Raw genomic sequence first — 21,040 nt, 5'->3', positions numbered from 1 at the left:
AGCAAGGTCTAGCTCCAGTATTTATGCCGTGAAAGTCAAGGTTGGATAGAAAGTCAGTCCCAGTTGGTGCTAGTACCTCCTGGAAAGATCACGCAACTTAGTCCACACTTTAAAATCAGCAAAGCGGAAGGGAGGATTACAGAAGTAGCAGTAAAAGGATCACTAAGCTAATGTGAACTTGGACTGTTATGGGAAAAGAGCATTAAAATAGTAGCAAGGTTTTTCTGGTCCTTTTTGATACCTTTCTGTGGCGGGTAAGCACAGAAACTGTGTTGAATCCGAGAAGAATTTTTTCCAGCCATGAGAGGGAAGTCAGCAGCTCGCTAATTAATAAGAGGGATAATTGAAATAAGGAGAGCATACTGAAGTCTGTTTGTGGTTTTTTTTTTTTTCTTCCTAGTAGCTTTTTATGGGGTTATGTTCATACATCTGTCCTGTGTTCCTTTCCTCCTTCAGGTGTACGTAACGGAACCTAGTGGGATGGAGTTCACACCATGTCAAGTTGAAGCACGTGTAGGCCAAATACTGGAGCTGCCACTGAGGATTAATGGCCTAACAAATGTTGAAACGGGCGAGACGGTCCCACTGAGCGACTGCTCACACTTTGATCTAGTTGTGGAAGTAGAAAACCGTGGTGTGTTCAGGCCACTTCAAGGTGATTTGACCCCCTCCCTGTTTTGAAAATTAATTTAAGATCTTGGAAGTTGCTAAGTCACACGTCTCCTTTAAATCACTGTTTCAGTTGCTGTACAGTATATCCACAGAGGTGCTTAACTTCAGAGGTGGGGATCAGAGAAGTTTTATTTTGAGGATGTATTTACTTTTTTATGCAGTACTTCCCTTTGATATTTTTGATGTTTTGAGGGACTCTGAAAGCATTTTGGCGATTATTTTATTGGATAATGTGTAGTCTTCCATATTGTCTTTCTACTGATTTAGTATTCCTAACATGCTTCTGTAACAAATCTGATGGGATTTCTCATGAGAAGGGTCCACATATATTGTGTTTTGAGGTAACATTGGAAGACTTACAAGAACACCAGGATTAACAACTGTTTTGCCCGAATTGTCCAGCTGCTTTCAGTTCTATAAAGACACTGTTCATTGTTTGCTCACAAGGAACTAAGACAGTCAGCTGCTTAAATTTTGTTAAAGCTCTGTCATTGCTAAGCTCATTGCTTTAAGAAATGCCTCTTGTCATGTTTATTAAGAGTGTGGATTATGCATGTTACTTTGAAAGATTGCCATTAATGTTGCTGGGCTAAGTGGACACTGAGCAACATGCTTGTTCCTGTGTCTGCTGAATTCAGTATGTTATTCAGATGTACCATTAATTTTTTCCAAGTGTTTCTTGTATGGGAGCTCTTTCCTGTGCTGTTGAGCCAGTAATACCAGTCTGCGTTGTACCATCTGTTTGCCCGAGAGGCAGCTATTTTAAATGTCACTGTGTAGTATGCTGTTGTGCTGTTTGTTTTAAAAAAAGAAAAAATAGACCCCTCCCAAACCCCAGAATGTCCTCTAAGTAAGCAGAGAAATTTCATGAAAATACCTTGCCTTCAGCTAGAATAATGATGTATTGCCTGCATCAGTTCAGGTTGTTCTGTGCAGGAAGGCTTGTCTAAGTGGTGTGACTTATTTGTGCTTAAACACAAGCCAGTTTCACTTTAGAACAGCAAGATAAAAATATTCAGTAAGAGACAGAAGTTATATTAGTTTGTACCGGAGTAAAGACTCATGTCCTGTTTAGAACAGTGTGAAAATGAAGAAGTTTGTGAGACATGGATACTTCGGTAAGTGTTGAGTTTGAGATGAGAGAGTAGTGAACATTTTTACTCATTTGGTTGGAGAACACATCTCTACTTCTGGTGGAAATGCTTTTGTTGAGAAAAGCTGTGCTGAACTTGCATTAAAATGCCTGGGCATTTCTCTCCAAATATGTATTTATATATTTTTAATTTATCTGACAGGAAGGCTTAAGCCAACTGCTGATTTTTGTAGTGGAGTCAGAGTAAAAGCTGAAACTCAAGGATATACAACACTTGTTGTTAGTTATACCCATGGTCATGTCCACCTCAGCGCTAGCATCACTGTCGCTGCCTATCTACAGTTAAAAGTAAGTGTGTTTTCACTGTTCCTAAAGCACTTAAAATGCCTTTACATGACAAAGAGCAAGTTGATACTTTGTAATGAGTGTGTTTAAAAAAAAAAAAAAAGAGGTGGTTTGGTGGTTCACAGGAGAAAATGTATGGCCTGATGGGGAATCATGTTTTAACCCTTTCTCTATGGAGCACATATATAATAGTTTGCCTACAAGGACATAGTAAGCCAACTACAGAGAAGCGAGTAGTGTGATAGTGAACTAACAGATTGTTGCAACTTCTGAAGTGAAAAGTGAATTTGATATCCCTGCCCATCTTTCAGACTTCTGGCAGAAGAGTCACAACTGCTGTCATCTGAAGAAATATGCAGGACAGTAATAGGACTCAACCCTCATCCGAGTGAGGATGTATGTCTTGTTTTGCACAGCACACCTGAATTAGTAAATGACTTTTCAGCAGACTAGATGAGTGTAAAATTATGTGAAATTCAAATCCTTTGTTTCTAGACTGTCCATTTTAATTGATTAACAATTGGCTTAATAAAGTAATAAACAGGCAGTCACAGTTCTGTGTCCATAAGAAGCAGACCTAGCTTATGATTTCTGCTTTCATAGTATATAAACTGATTTTTGCAAGAAGGCAAAGCTGGCACCAAAAATGTATGCTTTTTCCCTACAAATGGGAGAAACTTACTTCACTGTTGGACAGTTCTCTAAAGAAAACAGGAAGAACAAACCTGAGTACAGGGTCAATATATAGAAATATGAAACAGTATGCTTATGTTATGCTCATCTTCAGAGACCTAGCACTGAATCTGCAAAGCTGAAGTCTAATACCTTTGACCATAGCTTTTTTCCCCCAAATCTGGAACAAAAGTTTGTGCAAGTCCTACAAATTTGTGACTGTAATAATGATTTTACTTTTTAAATATGCTTGCTGTCGAATATCTTAAGTAGCTGAGTATAATTATTTGAAGATGCTGAGACATCTTAAGTGGAGTGTGTAAACTTTCTATTATTGGCAGTAATGTGAGAGAGGGGGATAGTCCCTTTAATTAGGAATTTTTCATATGTATGGTATCATTCACATTTATTAGCAAAGCCCCTTGAGATGATGTAACACTGCTTTTCATATATAAAGTTAAATTATTCTAGGGTGCTTAACAGAGTCAATACATGGTGACAAGGAGGGTAGATTAAGTGTACTTTAAAAAAAAAAAAAATCTGTGCTTGAATATCTCAGTGAAGAACTTATTTTTCTTTGAAGTGTAAAACAATAATTTCCACATTCTTTTCCCTCCTTTCTCTAGAATGAATTATTTATGATGCCCAGAAATGGAAGGCAGCATTTTTCTGTCAGATATCTATTAAAAAAAAAACCCAAAACATAAGAAGTGGGAGAAACATAAACAGGAGTCAAAGGACAAGCAGACACTTGATACTAAATCTCATGGTTTTTCAGTGGGTTCTTACCTTTATATTATAAATATAACCAGGGAGTAAGTGGTAGGAAAGAGGAACATTTATGCTAACCCTTGCCTTCTCTCTCTTCCTACTAAAATGCACCTGTGGAGAGAATTGAACCATCCTTTATATAAGCTGCTGTTTCTTTCTTCCTAAACACCTAAGTAATATGATGTTGTGGAACAGAAGCTGCAAATGGTTATTGTATATTAAAATGCCAGGTTAATTTCTGTGATGGTAAACAGCACAGGCTGTCCTGGTGATGCACATCAATGTAGAATCTGTTGTGAAGGTTTGAAGTAAAACTTGTGTAGGACAATTACATGTGCAGAACTGTGCTGGAGAGAGCACTGTCAGGTGAAAATAAAATTTGACATTATTTCATTTATTTAAAGTACTGTCTGTTTAAAAAATGTAGTAGAATACTGCCTCTCTGAATGTGCTCAGAAGAGTATATTAAGGGTCTTTCTCTTGTTGTAATTCTTCATAAAAGAGATGTGATTAAAATATAGTTAAAACTTTTCTTTGGGTCTGTGGGTTCCATTTAATGTAATCTGACCGGCCAGAATTCTTGCAGGTGATGCTAATTATTTTGGTACAACTCTATAAATAACCATGCTTACAAGCTACTTTGTGGAAATAAATCATAGCCTAATCAAAGTAACAAAGATAGCTCTTCCATTAAGAAGGGATTTTCTTTTGCAAAGTACGACCAAACTATGTGTAAATAGAATCATTAATTTGTAATTAATTAATTCATTACAGGCTATTGATCCTCCGTCTGTTGCTTTAGTGACTTTGGGTTCCTCTAAAGATATGTTATTTGAAGGAGGACCTAGACCATGGGTACAAGAACCTTCAAAGTTCTTCAGAAACGTGACTGCTGAGGATGCAGAAAGTATTGGTCTCTCTTTATTTGGACCTGCTACATCTCGAAATAGCATCCAGCATTGGGTTAGAGTGTCTTGCAAAAGCCTGGGAGAGCAAGTAAGTGCCAGAAGGTATTTGTATTGCCCTATATCAGACACTTCAGACAAATTTATGATACCATATGTCTTTTACATAACAAGTAGTTCTTCTAATAAGCCAGGAAAGAACTTGGGTAAGTGTATTGTTTATGCATTGTAATGCTGGTACAGGTTTTAGAGGGAGTGTTTCATTACATTATGTTATAGGGTGGTTTATGATGGGTTTATTGCAGTATAAAGCCAAGTCACAGAAACCCTATGTTGTAGAATGTGTTAAACAGATCCTATAAGTACAGCTTCAGTTTGCATAAATAGGATCATAGCAGAAGGTTGCTGCAGTAAACTGACTCCTTTGTCTGACCTGCTCCTCTTAACCAAATTAGCTTCCAGTGTGATTCTGTTTAGTCAAACAAATGACAGCCATATGAATTTACTGCTCTGATATTTGTGCAGCCTTTGTGATAGTGGCTGTAGTCCTTTTCCGTGTGATCTTGTTTTCTCCAACATGCAGAAGTGATTTATCTTGTGATTTACTCACCCTGGCCAGTCTGTAAAGCATTTAGCTTTGATTTAATGTTTTTCCTCCTGTAATTCTGCAAGGCCTAAGCGTTTTGGTGTGACTGCCAAATTGTTTAACTGATTTCCTCAGTGGACACTGTACAAACTGCAGCTATTTCTGGAAATGCAAATTCAGAAAGGAAAAAAATTTTGTTGTTGTCTATGACTGTGCATGCATTGGCTGTCTGTCCTCAGTGTTGTCCAGAACAGATCACATCTGCGTGGCTCTGGCGAGCATCAGTGCATGAGTAAGGCGGGTAACCAGAGCTACCTCAGCAGGCTGGGATAGCCTTCCCTGTGGTTGTATCCACTTTTTGATGAGGGCTAAAAAAGGAATGTAAAATAAAATATAACATGTTTTTAAACATGCTGAAGTGACTGTAAGTATCGTCTTTGGGCTGTTCTGTTCTCACTCTGCCAGAAAAACACCGGCCTGTTAGCTTTTTAAGTTAAATATTTGTTGTTCAAATCAAGTTTGATCATAATAAACATGAATACCTAGCAAAAGTTCCCAGGAATAACACTTCGATAATGGTATAGAACTCTTCTTGAAATATGAACCTCATTTTACATCTTTCTTTGTCTTGATGGTGCTGTAAATCCCCAAGAATCATTATTTTTGCTTGTTCATTCTGACATCAGCTTGTAACTGCGATGTGTGAAATAGAATATGCCTGAACTCAGTAGTCCTTTTCTCTTTCCTCACATGCCTGTTTTCATAATTGTACAGGTTATTGCCTTAACAGTTGGAAACCACCCCACAATCACCAACCCTTTTCCAGCCGTTGAGCCTGTTGTTGTGAAGTTCATCTGTGCTGTCCCTTCACGACTCACTTTAACTCCTGTTTATGGAAGTCCTCAGCTTGACCTCTCCTGCCCTTTGCTGCAACAAAACAAGCAAGTGGTAAGCTTGAGAAGTGACAGGAAAAGAATGTGTTCTTATAACTTAAAAATCAGTGTTTGGACATCCACATATGAAATAAAGCATCTGACTTGCTGCAAGAGTAGCAGTAACTCTGGTGTTGAGGGCCACACTGATAGCGCTGTCTACTTGTGCAGAGAGCAGTCTGAATGTGAGTTTCCTACAGTCATCATTCAGACAGGTTTATAAAGGGACCTACCAGAAAATAGGATTATATGTAAAAGGATTTGGATTTTGGCTTCTCACAGAAGTGTCACTGTGAGGAAGCCTTTCTGATTTATTTTGAGAAAAACTTACTTTTTTTATTTAAAAAAAAAGAAGAGGGAGGGGGGCAAATGTTTCTAGTGGCTGTTTCTAGGAAAAGCACTTTTTCCCTGTACCACTTCATTCTAATCTAACTATTCTCTTGGGTTTTACCATACACGTATTATTACACGAGTGTACATTTGTCTTATTAGTAAAGGCACAAACACTGCTGACGTGAGGACACCTGTGTAAGCACATACAGGGAGTAGTGTTCAGTGACATCAGATGTATCCAGCTTTGCAAATCTGAGTCACAATAAATGGACTATGCATACGTGCAGATTATTAAGCATAAAAAACTTTCTACTATATCCTGACGAGTGCCATCACATATCTGCTAAGTAAACTTGTGTGTTTTGTCATGTTAATATTACCAGGCAAATACAAAAATCATCCTACTTTCATAAAACTGTGATGTGTACTGAGTTGATGAATCATTTTAAGTAACTTCTACGTAATAATGAGGAGATTTTTGTGTATTACAAGTCACTTCAGTCACTTGCTCCATTATGTGTCAGACTACATCAGTACACTGCTATCACTAATGCATTTCACAAAATGAACACTAGAATTTTGAGCTATGTTTTCTGAGAAAGAGCAGTATTTTTCATTATTTCTTTGAATTCCAAAGATAATGCAGCAGAGTCGTGTGGTTCAGTTTTTGTTTTAAGGTAAATGACTGGCTAAAAAACCTCCCACCCTTCCACTCCCCCCAAAAAAACCCCTTACAGTTGAAGTACAGTTTAATGACTTTGCATTGGTGACTCGTTTTAATGAACATTGCTCATGTGTTATAAATCTCATGGAACTTGGCATACTTTTTTTTTCTCTTTTAATGATTAAAAAATCCTCTTCATCAGTTCAAAGTCTTCATTTGTTTTCAGGTTCCTGTTTCAAATTATCGCAATCCAGTGTTGGCTTTGGCTGCGTATGACCAACAGGGCAGTAAATTTGATAACTTCAGTTCTCTTAGTGTTATCTGGGAATCAACAAAAATGTCCTTAGCTAATATTGAGCCTGATATGCCAATGGAGCTGACTCTGAAAGAAGATGGAAGTGGTCAAAAGAAAATGCATGGTATGAGTTAGTTTAAATGAATGTTTCATTATTTGAAGAAGGTCAGGATTAAATCTATTTGTTAATGTCTGAGCTTCATTAAAGAAATTACTGTAATCTGCAGTCATATTTCAGTTTATCCTCAATACACATTTCACATGTGTACTATTTAAAAAAAAAAAACCAAACCACAAAAAACCCCAAAACCAAACCCACCAAACCCAATGCCTAGAAGCTGTCTTGAGAGAGAAAATCCTTGTCTGTTTAGAATGATAATGGAAGAGATTAACAGTGTACATTTAATCTTTTTCTTCACCACAGTCAGATTTATTTGACTTTTTTTGTTTGATTCTAGGCTTACAAACTGTTCTAGTTCATAATGAGTCTGGGACAACTGCCATCTCTGCAACTGCAAAAGGATACCAGCAATCCCATCTCAAGGCATCTAAAGCAAAAATACCGGTACTCAGAACTCTTTTTTTGTTGCCATTCTCCTCTGATGTGTAATGTACAGTGTGCCTATGTATTTATTTCCTTGGTGCACAGTAATGTAAAAATAAGGCAGCTCCATAGCTGATTCTGAAGACAGATTCATACCACAATATTTCTATAACGTTCATGGCTTTTCCAGCTTTGCTCTTCACTACATACTGCTATCTGTATTAAATATATCCAATTCCTTTTTTTTTTTTAACCATCCGAGCAAGGGGATTACAAAGAATTGTTTCAGTTGGTTTTGTTTCAATTCAGGTTTTTTAATGAATTGGTGAATCTCTGGTGCTTGTCCTTCACTAAAGCAACCATGTGCTTAGTGCAGCTGTCACTGGGGAAAGCAAATGTATTATTTCCACTGCAAAACTGGGTAGAAAAGTTCTGCATGAGCAGAGCAAAAGCTGGTTGATATGCTCATATGGACCATAGGTAAAATCTGGGCTCTGACTAATGCTCTTGGTTTTTTTTCTTCAGTCTCACATTGATTTTACAGGAGAGAGAAGCTATTCTTTTGTACAGTGCCAGCCATAAGCCTAGGCTCTAGTTTTATAAATCATTAGCCATGCCCTGAAATACTTTAGTTTGTAGATACTTGACATAGGGAAGAACAACAGCAAAATGGTGATGATAAACAGATGGCAATTTTCTGTTCATGTCACTTCTTTTTTAACTGAATATAAAACCAGGTTTCAGCTGTGGAGCACCCTGACATGTGTAGTAACTAACTCTTAAAATATCCTGCTTTGCTAAATTGAAGTTCTGTTTAATTTTGTTAAGGAAGATTTAAGTGGGTTTTGACTGTATGCAGTTCTGAATGAAAATAGAGTTGAGACAAAGAGTAAACTATGGAGCTAGAGTTTACAGTATTTTTAATTCAAAGCAGGTAACAGATGGGCACTACCAATGTGAACTATCCTATGGCCAAGATTTCTGTTAGAAAGTCCACAGTTTGGCATCTGGATGGTAAATTTCTTTGGAAGAAGATCTGTATTGCCAGTTGGTTCTTGTCTTTTCAGTGAAGTTTCCAGTCTGCTCTTGTTGGGAAATACAGTATAGATGCATTTACTTAATAAAAATTACTAGATGAGAGACAGTTACTTTGTCACCTAAGATATTTTGTTCTGTATCTTTTTTTCTCTTAAAAAAAAAGAATTGTAGTGAGAACACTTGATGTTCTGCAATCATTTTGTAAGTTAAGGTGCTCTGCTTTATTAAAACAATATTTAATATTTTTTCTTACATTCAGAGATAGTTAGACAAGTGAATTCTCTAAACTTTGCCTCGAGTTCAGAGAAGTTTGTTGTATTTCAGTGTGGGATACATACATGTAAAATGGTGCCAGAGTTCTCTTAGTTCTAGTCTCTGTGCTTAAGTTTGGGAGGAATCTCTTTGATAGTTGAAAAGTAGTTGTAAATACCACTTCTGCTACAGTTACTTAGGCTCATATGTTGTTTCTGTAAATTAGGTAATTTGTCTGCTTTTTTCAAATACATTAGAAATGGACTGCTATATTCTGCTTTCAAACCTGTCCATACTTATGCTTCTTTCTTACGGACAAAAATGCAAATAAAAATCGAATAGATGGTATATTAAGATGTCTTGATCATTGTTCCATGTTTAAGTGGAGCATCTTATTATGTCATTAGGGAAAGATGACATCCTTTCTACATCAAGGAAATAATTCTACTAATTAGGTGAAATGGGTACATAATACTAACTTCCTCTAAAAAACATTTTCTCTTTCTAAGCTAATGTTATTATGAGTAAATGATTAAACTTACATCTGGTCCAGTGTTTATGTACTTTTAAGGAAGAATTTATTTTGGTGGCCAGCTAGGAAGAATCCTAAGAAGATGAGCTTGAAGTAGAAGAAAACATTCCGTTTCTATGCTTTTATCATTTTGTATGAACTTATAACATGTCTCTGAGTTACTATCCTACCTGTGTATGTCAGACTTGGTTAACTGATCCTGCTGAATCTTTAATGCCTAAGCCTTTGTCTTGGTCAGAGATGCAGAATACAACAGCATGTCCTGTGTATGACCTTACCTGTAGAAGAGAGCTAGCAGCTGAGTCAGTTACTAGACCCTGTGGACATTCTGTTAACCTAAACTTCTCCAGCTATGGCTCTTTGTTCATCTGCTTTAAGCATCCTTCCCTGCATATGCAAGAGACTTCCACTGTTTTTTGACTCTTAGTGTTTGCTATAACAGCTAGAATTGTTTCTTTCAGTATGAACCTCTGCTACCAGTGTCTGCCACTATTGAACTGATATTAGTGGAAGATGTAAAAGTGAACCCTACTGATGTCTCCATTTACAATCACCCTGACATACAGGTAAGGAATTATTCTGCGCTTTCTAACTGCAGGGAGGAAATCATCAAAATTTCTATAATACGTGTAAGGATACCAGTTTTAGCAATGTACTAGAAAGATACAACCTAAATTTGGATGCTTTTTTGGTTTTGCAGGCAGAACTTTTCATCAAAGAAGGTTCTGGATATTTTTTCATTAATACCAGTGTTGCAAATGTTGTAAGAGTGGCTCATGAGGAAACTCAAGGTATTGCTTTGGTGAGTGAAGTATTTTGTTATTTTGTGTCTTTTTTTTGGCCATCTGCCTATGGTTCTGCAGTTGGTCATTTTCCAGTACACATGGATAGAGAGGCAATAACTGAATCTTGGATGTGTTTGCCTGTCACAGTCAAGCTTCTTTGCATTAGCATTTTCAGCTATAGTTTCAGGTACAGGAAATGGTTTCACTACAGTTGTGATGCATATGTATACTCTGTACAAGATAAAAGCCAGTACCAAGTTGTTTTTTACCCGTTACAATTTTGCCGTAAAATGTTCTTCGTTTCATAAACACAAAATGAAAAATAATGTGACAGAATTTTTCAGAAGTGTTATACAAAAGATTAATTGGTTTGTAGAATAATATTGGCGTATTTGTTGTAGGCCAGTACTTCTGAAACCTTCAAATTCTTCTTACAGTGCTATTTCAGAATATTTTGCTGTCACAGCATTTCAACCTGATTTCATGAATAAGTATCTATTAAAGAGTTGATTTCTGATCTCTGTAATAAGTTTTTAATGCACTTTTCCACTAGAAGATGCAACTAAACTACAGTTATGCTTGACTTCATGCAGGCCCAGGCTATGAGATGCGTTCTAGAGGGAACAACGTGTATTATAAATACAACTATATAAAACTATGTATTTGCATTGTAGCTTTCATTATACAAGAATTGGAAGTGACACAAGTTGTTTTAAAGAGGGGTCTTTGCAAACTTATAATTTCCAGATTTGTCTTGTGGTGAATAATGTTGATGAAGTTGTAAAATAATGATGGTAAAGCTGGATTTTTTTTTTTTTTTTTTTCACTGTTTGGAATATGGAAAATCTTGGTGAAACATTTTGGTTGTCTCTAACTGTTGAAAATGTAAGGTGGGAATATTTTTCCAGTCGAGCCAGCTAGGCATAGAGGTGGGGAAAAAATATAAGAGATGAGCTTATTTTTCTACACTGTACATTGTTTCAACTCTTAATAGTGTTTTAGTCAGATCTCCCTCGTGGGTTTAGCAGTGCTTTAACTGATGTATGCAAGATAATTTCAGAATAGAGCAGTGAACTTTAGTGGAACAGTGCCAGCAAGATAGGCTTTGTGAAGTACAAAAAGAGATTTATTTTAACTACCTGTCAGATTAAAGGAGCGAAAACTCCGTACTTTTTTTAACACATTTAAAAACCGTTTGGAAAAAAACTCCAGGAGACCCCACATTTTCAAAGTTTGTTTGTCCCGTGTGTAATGTTTGCCATTAAATCCCAGTATTGCCTGTGGATTTTACTTTCTATGGAAGCCAGTGGAATGGTCTGTGTAGAAAATCAGCAAGTTCATCTGATGTGCCAGGCTGATGCTATGGCAGGTATCAGTGGAGCCAAGCTGATACAGGGTGGTTTGATAGTAAACTATTCTGAGAAATAAATTCAATCTATCTAGAGCAGTGATTCCCAGACTTCTTACAGAGGCTACCAAGGATAAATTCTATACCTCTTACTCTCCTTTTGACACAGCAGCCTTTCTGCATGTGGGTGGTAGCATTGGGGAAGAATGAATAGTGGTAAACAGTGAAATACCCTGTATGCTTGGGAGTCACTAGGCACCTAATAGGAGATGAGAACAGAAGAGGTAGCTGGGACAGGAACAGTTTTCATAAGTTGTAGTAGCCCTGCTTTCCCTTTTGGCCCTTCGCTCTGATAGTTTCTTTTCTCTGGCCTCCCAGCCCAAACTGAGCTCCATTACATCTTCCTCCCCGTGGCTGTGCTGGTTGCCTCCTCCTGGCCACATCCCCTTCTCTGCTTTCATTGCTGTGTGTTAATACATGGCCACAGCACCTGTATTAGCCACCCACTTTGGGAACTGCTGCTGTTCTGAAAGCTGACATTTATTAAAACTTTATATTCCTTTCTATTTTGAGGCAAAAGTAAGAGTGGTGCCCTCAAAGAACAAAATGTCAGCTCTTCTTACTGCTAATTCCTGTAGTGCTGCCAAGTAATGCTATGAATTATATTAAGTTCCTTTGAACTGAGGGGCCTGGCTGTCCATCACCCCTTGTTTCATAATCCAGATGTTTGGTGTCCTGTTCTATGCACATCTGTGCTGTCTCTGGCCGAAGGGAAGGTACCTGTGCAGGTGATGAGAGGAGTTGGGATCACCCATGAGGTGTGTGGCAAGGTCAGGCAAATTGCAGGAGAACTGCAGAGGTGATGTGAGCAAGGTGCAGATGTATGGCCTTGAGAAAGTGTGTGGAGACGACGCTGGGATTGGTGCCTAGTTCTGAGGGCTGGTATTTGTCAGCAGAGGTCTCTTTTTCTTCATTGTTTGATTCTTGCTGTATTCTGAGAAGTGTAACATGTACCTCCTTTGGATAAAAAAATTAATATAATAGTAATAGTTGTATCAAAGAAACACCTCATTTGTCAATTGTCCTCTTACTTGGGAAAACCTACCACCAGATTTTCGCTATTCATTCAGGTTAAAAGCAATAACTGTAAAGTATGAATCTTGTAGGAAGCAATACCAATGCTTTATAAGCATAGTCTCTGTCCTTGATTTTTTTTCCTTATTTTGTTTTTCACTTCCCTAGGAAAAGTTTAATTGCTCTGAATGATTTGTTGTGGGTTTTTTGTCCTTCTGATGGCAGAAGGAGAATAACAGGGTGCCAGACTGCTGCTAGATTAGGATGTGTTAATTCAGTTGCTGCTCAATGGTATGATGCTTTTACATACATTTTAACAGCTTTACTTTTACTTTGGTGGAAGAATTATCTGTGTCTAAGGCTTGGAGACTTCTGTATCCAACTGTGTCTGCCCTGAAAGTGATACAAATTTCATCCTATGAATGACAGACAAATGAAAATAAGAAGTGCTATAATAGAATTTTCTTTGGGCATTGCAGGTGCATCCTCTTCTTCCAGGATCAGTGACTGTGATGATTCATGACTTGTGTTTGGCTTTCCCTGCACCAGCTAAAGCTGAAATTTATGTATCTGATATACAGGAACTGTATGTCCGAGTTGTTGACAAGGTTAGTGGCTTTGAAACCAGCATTATTAGGTGATCCAGATTGCCCTGTTTCCTTGTGCTGATCATGAACATAAAGATGAGACATGTACAAGACAATACAATGTAGTGCTTAGGGCCCTCTGCTGCAGCTCTATGACCTCAGAGAAATAGTTTGATCTCACTGTGTTTCTGTTTCTCCCTCCCAAATATATTCCTTTAGGTTATAAGTCTTTCAGAGTATCAGGTGTCTCTCACTTCATGTTCTGTGTGGCAGCAATCTCAACTTTTGTGTTTACATAGCAATGTTAATTCATAATTTATATGAACACACCAATTTACTTTTTTGTTATTTAAAGTGGATGACAGCAATTCTTTTAGGAGTAGGTATTGCCCCAAGGTCATTTTCCATATGTCACGTTTTAAAAAAGAACAAAAAGAAGTCCAACTCATTTTACTTGCCAGCTCGGGTGCATCTTATACAAAATAGTGTTGATATTTCTGGATGTTTTAATTATGCGCTTGACAGCTGAAAGACCTGAATTCATTTATTTAATTTGACACTAACCATAGCTGGCAGGGATTATTCTTTAAAATCAGTGCTAATCTAACCTTGGGGCTTTATCTGTAATAGCCTACTAAAAGTGTAACACAAAATAAAATGAAAACGTTTATGCTAATAAATAAGAATAGTTTAAATGAAAAATGACTGGATGTGACTGTCTTTCAGGTGGAGATTGGAAAAACAGTTAAAGCTTATGTCAGAGTTCTGGATGACTCTAAGAAACCTTTTCTGGCAAAATACTTTGCTGTCATGGATCTAAAACTAAGGGCAGCATCTCAGATTGTTTCGCTTGTGTAAGTTAATGGTTTTTTTATTAATCTACAAATATATTGATAGGCAGAATAAGCAACATCTAAGTAAAGGTATTGGCTTGGAGTCATGGTAGTATTCACTGAGTTTTTATTTATTTTATTTTCATGGAGTTTTAGTTACCTGTTAAATAGTAAAAAATAGTTATTTGTCAGAAAAATTGCCTAAGCTAACAGTCTAAAGCTTGTTGACTGAATGAGACTGTATTCATATGCTATAATATTTCATGGAGCCTTATTCATCTTGGAAGCAGTGACTTGGCAAATAATGTCAGGTGAAGAACTCTGTGAAGACATATCAGATGTTATCAAACTCATTCTGTCTGCTCCTTAACCTTTTAGAAGCAGGTAGGCTAAATCATCCTATTGCCTCGAAGCTCCTTATTTTGCAAGCTCTAAACACAATGATTAAAACCACAGAAAAAAGATTTTTTTGGACTGTTGATTTTTAGTGTTGAGATAACGAGTAAAAATTATTCTGCTTTGTATGGGGAAGTGTGTGTGTGTCTATTTGCATACGCAGTACAGTACTGCTTGGCTGTATCTATCCCACTCCATTAAATAGTATCAAAGTATGTAATCAGGGCTGTGCCACTATTGTCCATACTGGTCAAATTGTTAGTGGGCTCCCTGATGGAGTTTTGATCTGTACCAACACTCTTGTTTCGTTTTCATTTCAGGAATTTAATTTTAAGACAAAACACAGGCTACAAAGAGCCACTTCATGATGTTACATGTAGAAATGTGACGGTTACCTTAACTTTGCTTAAGAGATAGTCATCCGTATGATAAAACTGCTGTGCACTAAATCAGTCCTTTGCATTTGTTATTCATGTAATTTATCCAATGAACTTCTCTATTTTCATGTGTTTCATTGCTACAGCCCACTCAGTGAAGCTCTTGATGACCATACTGCTGCTTTTCTAGTGCATGGGATGGCCATTGGTCAGACTAGTCTTATGGCAACTGTTGCTGACAAAAGAGGACAAAGAATCAACTCTGCTCCACAACAGATTGAAGTAAATAATTCCAGATAAAATATATGCATAAAAATCTATGTTATGACGGAATAGGAACAGTATATTATAGTTAATTTATAGTATAATAATTAATTTGCCAGAAACGGTAAACAGATCATTCTGTCCAAAAGTTACCCAAATGCTGGTCTGTTTCAGATTTCATAGTGTTTTTTAACTGCAAGTGATGAGTTAAGTTTCTGCATGCTCAATTCACTGTAATTAAGCAAGTGAAGATCCAGTTTTACACTTGCATGTACTGACTTGTGGAATAATTAATCTGATTGGAATAGTGTGAACACAGGTATTCATATTTCTATTTTTAGGTCTTTCCTCCATTTAGACTACTGCCAAGGAAAGTGACCCTAATTATCGGGGCCATGATTCAGGTAAGCCACCTTCTTACATATTTCCTTTCTTTTGTAATTTCTGTTTTAAAATAAAAGTATATAATTTATTTTTCAGGAGTAGATATTCAGTTTGGTGACTTAGCTGCATTCACACTGAATACTCCTCCTGACAAGAATAATTTCATTCTTGAGCTCTCTTCCACTTTACTGTATTGCTGGATCAAAGGTTTTGTGTTTATTTGTGTCAAAGGAGTGTCAGCCTTTTCAGTGTTAAATACCAGCACAGCATTAATAAATCTGTTGCCTCCATGAAATCAAGCACAGTGGGCTGGTTCTACAAACTGAAACACAAAGCACAGTTAGACCATGTGTGGTGAAGAGATAGTGAGGTCAATTTTTCTGAAAGTTTCTGGGCTGGATGTAGCATGAGCCTATTATATTCTACGAAGCACAGAGTCCACTTTTGTGTTTAGCTCACATGCTTCCCAGTCCAGCATCATGCAAGGACCAGTGTTCAGGAGAAATAAGCCCTGAGATGCCCTGGGAAGGTTCAGACAGCCTTTTCTTACTGAAGACATTGTGGTGCTGAGCAGGGAAGGGGTGTACCCTGTAACGTTAACCAGAAGAAATATTTGATGTGTTAATTTTAGTTGTTCTGTGTGCTATAACTATAGATAACTTCAGAAGGAGGCCCTCAACCTCAATCCAACATCATTTTCTCCATCAGCAATGAGAAGATTGCATCAGTCAACAGCACAGGACTTGTCAGAGGAGTGGCGATTGGGAATGGAACAGTAACAGGAGTGGTGCAAGCTGTTGATGCAGAGACAGGGAAGCTTGTCGTGGTGTCTCAGGTAATGTTTTATGATACTGTTTGGGGCTGAAAGAGGCTCTCTAATGCATGGATTCATCCCAAAAGGGGTGAATAGTCTTTTTACATTAGTGATGTCATCTTGTGCACTTTCTGGTTTCCTTAAGGAGATGAACAATCAGTGTTTCTTACCCCCTAGCTTGTGAACTTACGTGTGTGCTGACGCAGGTTATACTTTCAACAGATAGCTAAATCTTGCTGTACCTTAAAACAAAGTTCTACTGATAAGCTGGGGAGACTTTATGAACAGTCTGGTATCTTTACAATTGATTAGTAAATCTAGAAAAGCCTTTCTAAAACAGCAGGTTGTCCTTGCCTGCATCACCTTACAGTTTAGCACCGTCTTACGTCAGCAGAAGTCAGAAGGTAACTTGCCTAGGAAACACATTGTCTCTTAAGCTATAGACAGGCTGTATAGAAAGCTATCATCCTGTGCTGTGGTTTGAATCCATCCGTGAAGTTCAAGCAATGAATCCCTCATATTCCATCAGAATCAATCTATGTCTGTATAATTTCCTACTGGCTGAGCGTGAGGGAGCCCTTGAGCAGGCCTGTAAGAGAGCACAAGTCCCAGGGATTTGCATGAGACTCAGAAGAACAGAACTTGGGCCAAATCTTATGGCTCTTCATTTGAGGTCAAGGCAGGACAGCTGATGCACACCACAAAGCTCTGCTGCTTGAAAGATGTCACCACAGGCCAAGAGGAGACAAAGTAATTTTAAAAAAAATGCTAAATATCTGTGCTTTGTAGTGCAGGGGCAGCAGTCTGCCCTGATGCTGTGGCAGGAAACAGAATGAACTAGAAAGCTAAATCTGCTGCCAGGTCTGACCCTTCCTCCCCAGTATACAGTAGGAGTGAAATCTATCAGGAATGTCAGGATATGTGAAGAGGAGACAGAGTATCACACATCATCCTTTTATTCTCGATTGTCCCCTTTGTTGCTTGCCATTCTCATTTCCTTCTAAATCTCTCAATGTCTACCTTCTGGGTTCATTGATCCCTCTTCTCCTAGGGTCCCCTATGATTTAGTCCCTTGCTGTCTGTCACCTCTCAGCTCCATCATTCATGTAATCAGTAATTTTGAGCAGAGCTTTTTTTTTAATTTAGGTGGCATTTTTAAATGCCTATCAATCAAAATTTAATGCTTTTGTAGTTTTTTACAGTTCTACTCAGTTATGTCCATCTGTATTTTCTGTGATAAGTCACATGCAAATCACATGGCAATAGTGATTAGATAATGACAAAAGAGTGGATAGATCCTGAAAATGAAATGTAGTTTACATTTGATAAGTACTTACAATATCTTCCTTTTCTCCTTTTTAGGACAAAGTGGAAGTTGAAGTAGTACAGCTGACAGCTGTTAGAATTCGTGCACCGATTACACGAATGAAAACCGATACACAGGTTAGGTGTTTTATGATTAGCTTTTATTGCCTTAAAATTTTGACCTGCAAGCTCATTTGTATTAGATCATCTGATAATACCAGTCCAGCTCTTAGAGTGTTCGCCCGCTCTGAGGGGTGCCCCTGCTGCTGCAGGAATGAATGCACTGTCAGTGGAGAAGCTCCAGAGCTGAACATATTAAAACAGAAATTACCTTGTACACCAGACCGATATTCAGAAATTCAGGCTCTGCTGAAGAAGCATCATTTAATCTGGAGAAGAGTTCTCTCATCTTCATTCTGTTTGCAGTGGAGACTTTCTTCCTTTGTATGCTAGAAATCTACAGTATATCTGCTGTGTCCAGAACAACAGAGTGTTCAAATTATCTTTCAATAAGTCTATTTTGTAAGAGTCTCTATTTCCCCTGCTAGTTATTAATTCCAAAATGGCTAGTGATTCTAGCTCAGTAGTCCTAGGTGAATTAATTGGTTTGAAGATTAAAAATAAAAACTTGAAAATCCCTTGTCTTGTGTTTATATGTTATGTTGTCTTAATTTGGAGAGTTGCAAGGAAAAGGTTGATGTCCAGAACAGAGTTAATCGGGGGGATCATCTAGACAAAGATGTAGAAAACTTAGGAGTGTATGACTTAGCTAAGATGAAGTACTTTGATGCTAGAAATGAATTATTGAACTCATCTTTTCTAGTGGAAAACTGGTACTTGTTTTTTGTAGAGCATGTAGCAAATGAGAGTAAATAAAAATTTACTTTTTACTAGTTGGTGATTGAGTCTTCTGCATGGTACATCCTTGCAACATATACAGCAGCCTAACAGTTTTCTTCATAAATACCATCTCTTGATCAATGAATTTTTAAGTTTATTTATATTTGCTCTGTGTAGGTTTGATTAGCATCCTAGAATTACCTAAGAAGGTTGTTTTCTCTGTTTCTAGATGCCAGTTTATGTAATGGGCATCACCAGTAGTCAGACTCCTTTTTCATTTGGCAATGCGGTACCGGGGTTAACGTTCCACTGGTCTGTCACAAAGAGGGATACTCTGGATATCAAAACAAGACACAGTGAGGTAAATTGTGTGTGTGCGTGTATGTGTACTTGCATGTATGTATATTTTGGGAAAAGGAAGCTGCCACGTAACGGGAGTTAAGAAAATATTGTTGCTTCCGCTTACTTAAAATCAAAGAGCAATTGTCAGCATTGGGTGTGGTCATTCCTCTGTATCAAGAACTGTATCAGTTCTTTCCATGAGTAAAATTTTAATCACCTTCTCCTTTCCAAGGCTTCTTTTCAGCTTCCTGCAAAATACAACTTTGCAATGGATGTTTATGGCAGAGTAAAAGGAAGAACAGGCCTGAAAGTTGTTGTGAAGGTCCTTGATCCTTCAGCCAACCAGTTTTACAACATGGCAAGAGAACTGTCTGATGAAATCCAAATTCAGGTAGGATGATGTTCCTCACAGTTAACGTTTAAATAAAGTCTGTATTTGAAGTCAGGAATCCGAAATGCAAAGGAGTAGTTCCAGCTTTGGTTTATCTTTGAGCCCTTACTCTTGTTTGTACAATGTTACGCTGTTTAGAAACCTCCAAGTTCCCCGAGGTTTACACTGAACAGTCACAGACTGGTGTGATGCCTGAATGACATTCAGGAGCTAGTTTTTGTTGTAGACCAGCTGAAATTGAGGTGACTTGTGTCTTGTGGGTAAGCACTGTTGGAGTAGTAAAAGAATGCTGCTGCTGTAGTTCCCTTCTGCACAATAATGTTTCTTGGTTTTAGTGTGTATCATACATGTCTATGCAACTATGTTAATTTGGATCAGGAATTAGATTCTGAAATTAATCTGCTGGTTGTTCCCACTTTCTGTGCTTCAAGGAGCAGTTTCAAAGTATGTGAACTGAATTCCTTTAGATGGAACAAAGCTAGAAAATGTGCTTGAGGAGTGCACCTCATGTGGGCATTCAGTTCATGTGCTAAGGCGTGGGTGAAAGTGGGGTCTCCAACACCATTTCACTTGAAAAATCTGCTGCTTTTTTCATACTGCTTCATAATATAGCTATAGCCATAGAAATGCTCTTCAGAAAAGTTTGTAGAAGATACTGCCTCCCGTCCTCAAATACTCATGTTTAATTTTATTTTTTTTTACCGTATATGTTATATAGGGTAAAAAAAAGTGTGTTATAGTTTTTTTTTGGGGGGGGGGTATTTTGAAGGTGAAATAAATGGAAATAAATTATTTGCTGTACACAACAGTAGGCTAAAATGCCTTTTATTTTCCAGGTGTTTGAAAAACTTCATCTAATCACTCCAGAAGTAGAAGCAGAGCAAATCTTAATGTCACCAAATTCCTTTATTAAACTTCAGACAAACAGGTTAGTGATCAGTTTTCATACTGTGGTTTGTGTCAACAGTTTATCAAAACCATAAAGCAATTCTGTTTGAAGGAAGCTGTTCCAGTCTTTTAAAAAGAATATGACAGTACGTCCGTATAATACACAATTTACCTGCTGATTTATAGTATCTTATCTGTGCTTTTGGGCTCTGTCAAATCTTGTATTAGTTAGACTGTAACTAGAGAAGTCATTCAATATTTGGAACTTTTAGGTCCCTATTTTAAAAAATGCTGAGCCGGTTAAAGCAGTAGCCTGCTTCCATTAGAGTGTTTTATAGGCAATCAAAGCTTTATGGAATATACTTCTCTGTATTTCTTACACAGAGGCTATAACTAGATGTTGAGATAAAATATCCTTTCCAATGAGAAGTCCTTTTTACGTAATCTGTTTTCAAAGAATGACATTTCAGACTCATTTCAGCCTTGAAATTTGGTTTTCCTAGTATAAGAATGTGCAGATACAGACAATAGGCCATATGGTGAGGGCGAGGCTTTAGATGCTTTTACTTCTTAAGGGAATGGTTAGTTTCACTGGAACTCCAGTGACCGTGGTCATTCAGCATCTGAATGCTTTTGAAACAGGTATATAGGAGCGCTGTCATTTGTAGCCACTTACTAATCTTGTTTTGCTATCTCTTCTGAGCAGTTTTTCTGATTAATTAGTCATTAAGTTGCTAGCTACCAGACTGTACATTTCTTTGTCCCATTATCTTCACAT

At 37.5% G+C, this 21,040-nt stretch overlaps 1 protein-coding gene across 3 annotated transcripts in view; it reads left to right on the top strand.

Moving 5' to 3' along the window:
- NUP210 (nucleoporin 210) overlaps positions 1 to 21,040 on the top strand; it is a 67,852-nt gene that overhangs the window by 30,574 nt on the left and 16,238 nt on the right. For all 3 annotated transcript variants that reach the window (XM_074879794.1, XM_074879795.1, XM_074879796.1), the window contains 17 exons: positions 457 to 655; positions 1,968 to 2,113; positions 4,328 to 4,549; positions 5,819 to 5,992; positions 7,200 to 7,392; positions 7,727 to 7,833; positions 10,096 to 10,200; positions 10,335 to 10,436; positions 13,321 to 13,449; positions 14,155 to 14,282; positions 15,181 to 15,316; positions 15,640 to 15,702; positions 16,338 to 16,517; positions 17,859 to 17,939; positions 18,871 to 19,002; positions 19,216 to 19,374; positions 20,211 to 20,302. In XM_074879794.1, coding sequence (XP_074735895.1) covers positions 457 to 655; positions 1,968 to 2,113; positions 4,328 to 4,549; positions 5,819 to 5,992; positions 7,200 to 7,392; positions 7,727 to 7,833; positions 10,096 to 10,200; positions 10,335 to 10,436; positions 13,321 to 13,449; positions 14,155 to 14,282; positions 15,181 to 15,316; positions 15,640 to 15,702; positions 16,338 to 16,517; positions 17,859 to 17,939; positions 18,871 to 19,002; positions 19,216 to 19,374; positions 20,211 to 20,302 — 2,348 coding nt within the window. The remainder of the gene's footprint in view (positions 1 to 456; positions 656 to 1,967; positions 2,114 to 4,327; positions 4,550 to 5,818; positions 5,993 to 7,199; positions 7,393 to 7,726; positions 7,834 to 10,095; positions 10,201 to 10,334; positions 10,437 to 13,320; positions 13,450 to 14,154; positions 14,283 to 15,180; positions 15,317 to 15,639; positions 15,703 to 16,337; positions 16,518 to 17,858; positions 17,940 to 18,870; positions 19,003 to 19,215; positions 19,375 to 20,210; positions 20,303 to 21,040) is intronic.

This window comes from Strix uralensis, chromosome 10 (genome assembly GCF_047716275.1).
Source record: "Strix uralensis isolate ZFMK-TIS-50842 chromosome 10, bStrUra1, whole genome shotgun sequence".
Lineage (NCBI taxonomy): Eukaryota > Metazoa > Chordata > Aves > Strigiformes > Strigidae > Strix > Strix uralensis.
Note: the sequence above shows the minus strand (reverse complement) of the source record. Positions and strands in the feature narration are given on the sequence as shown.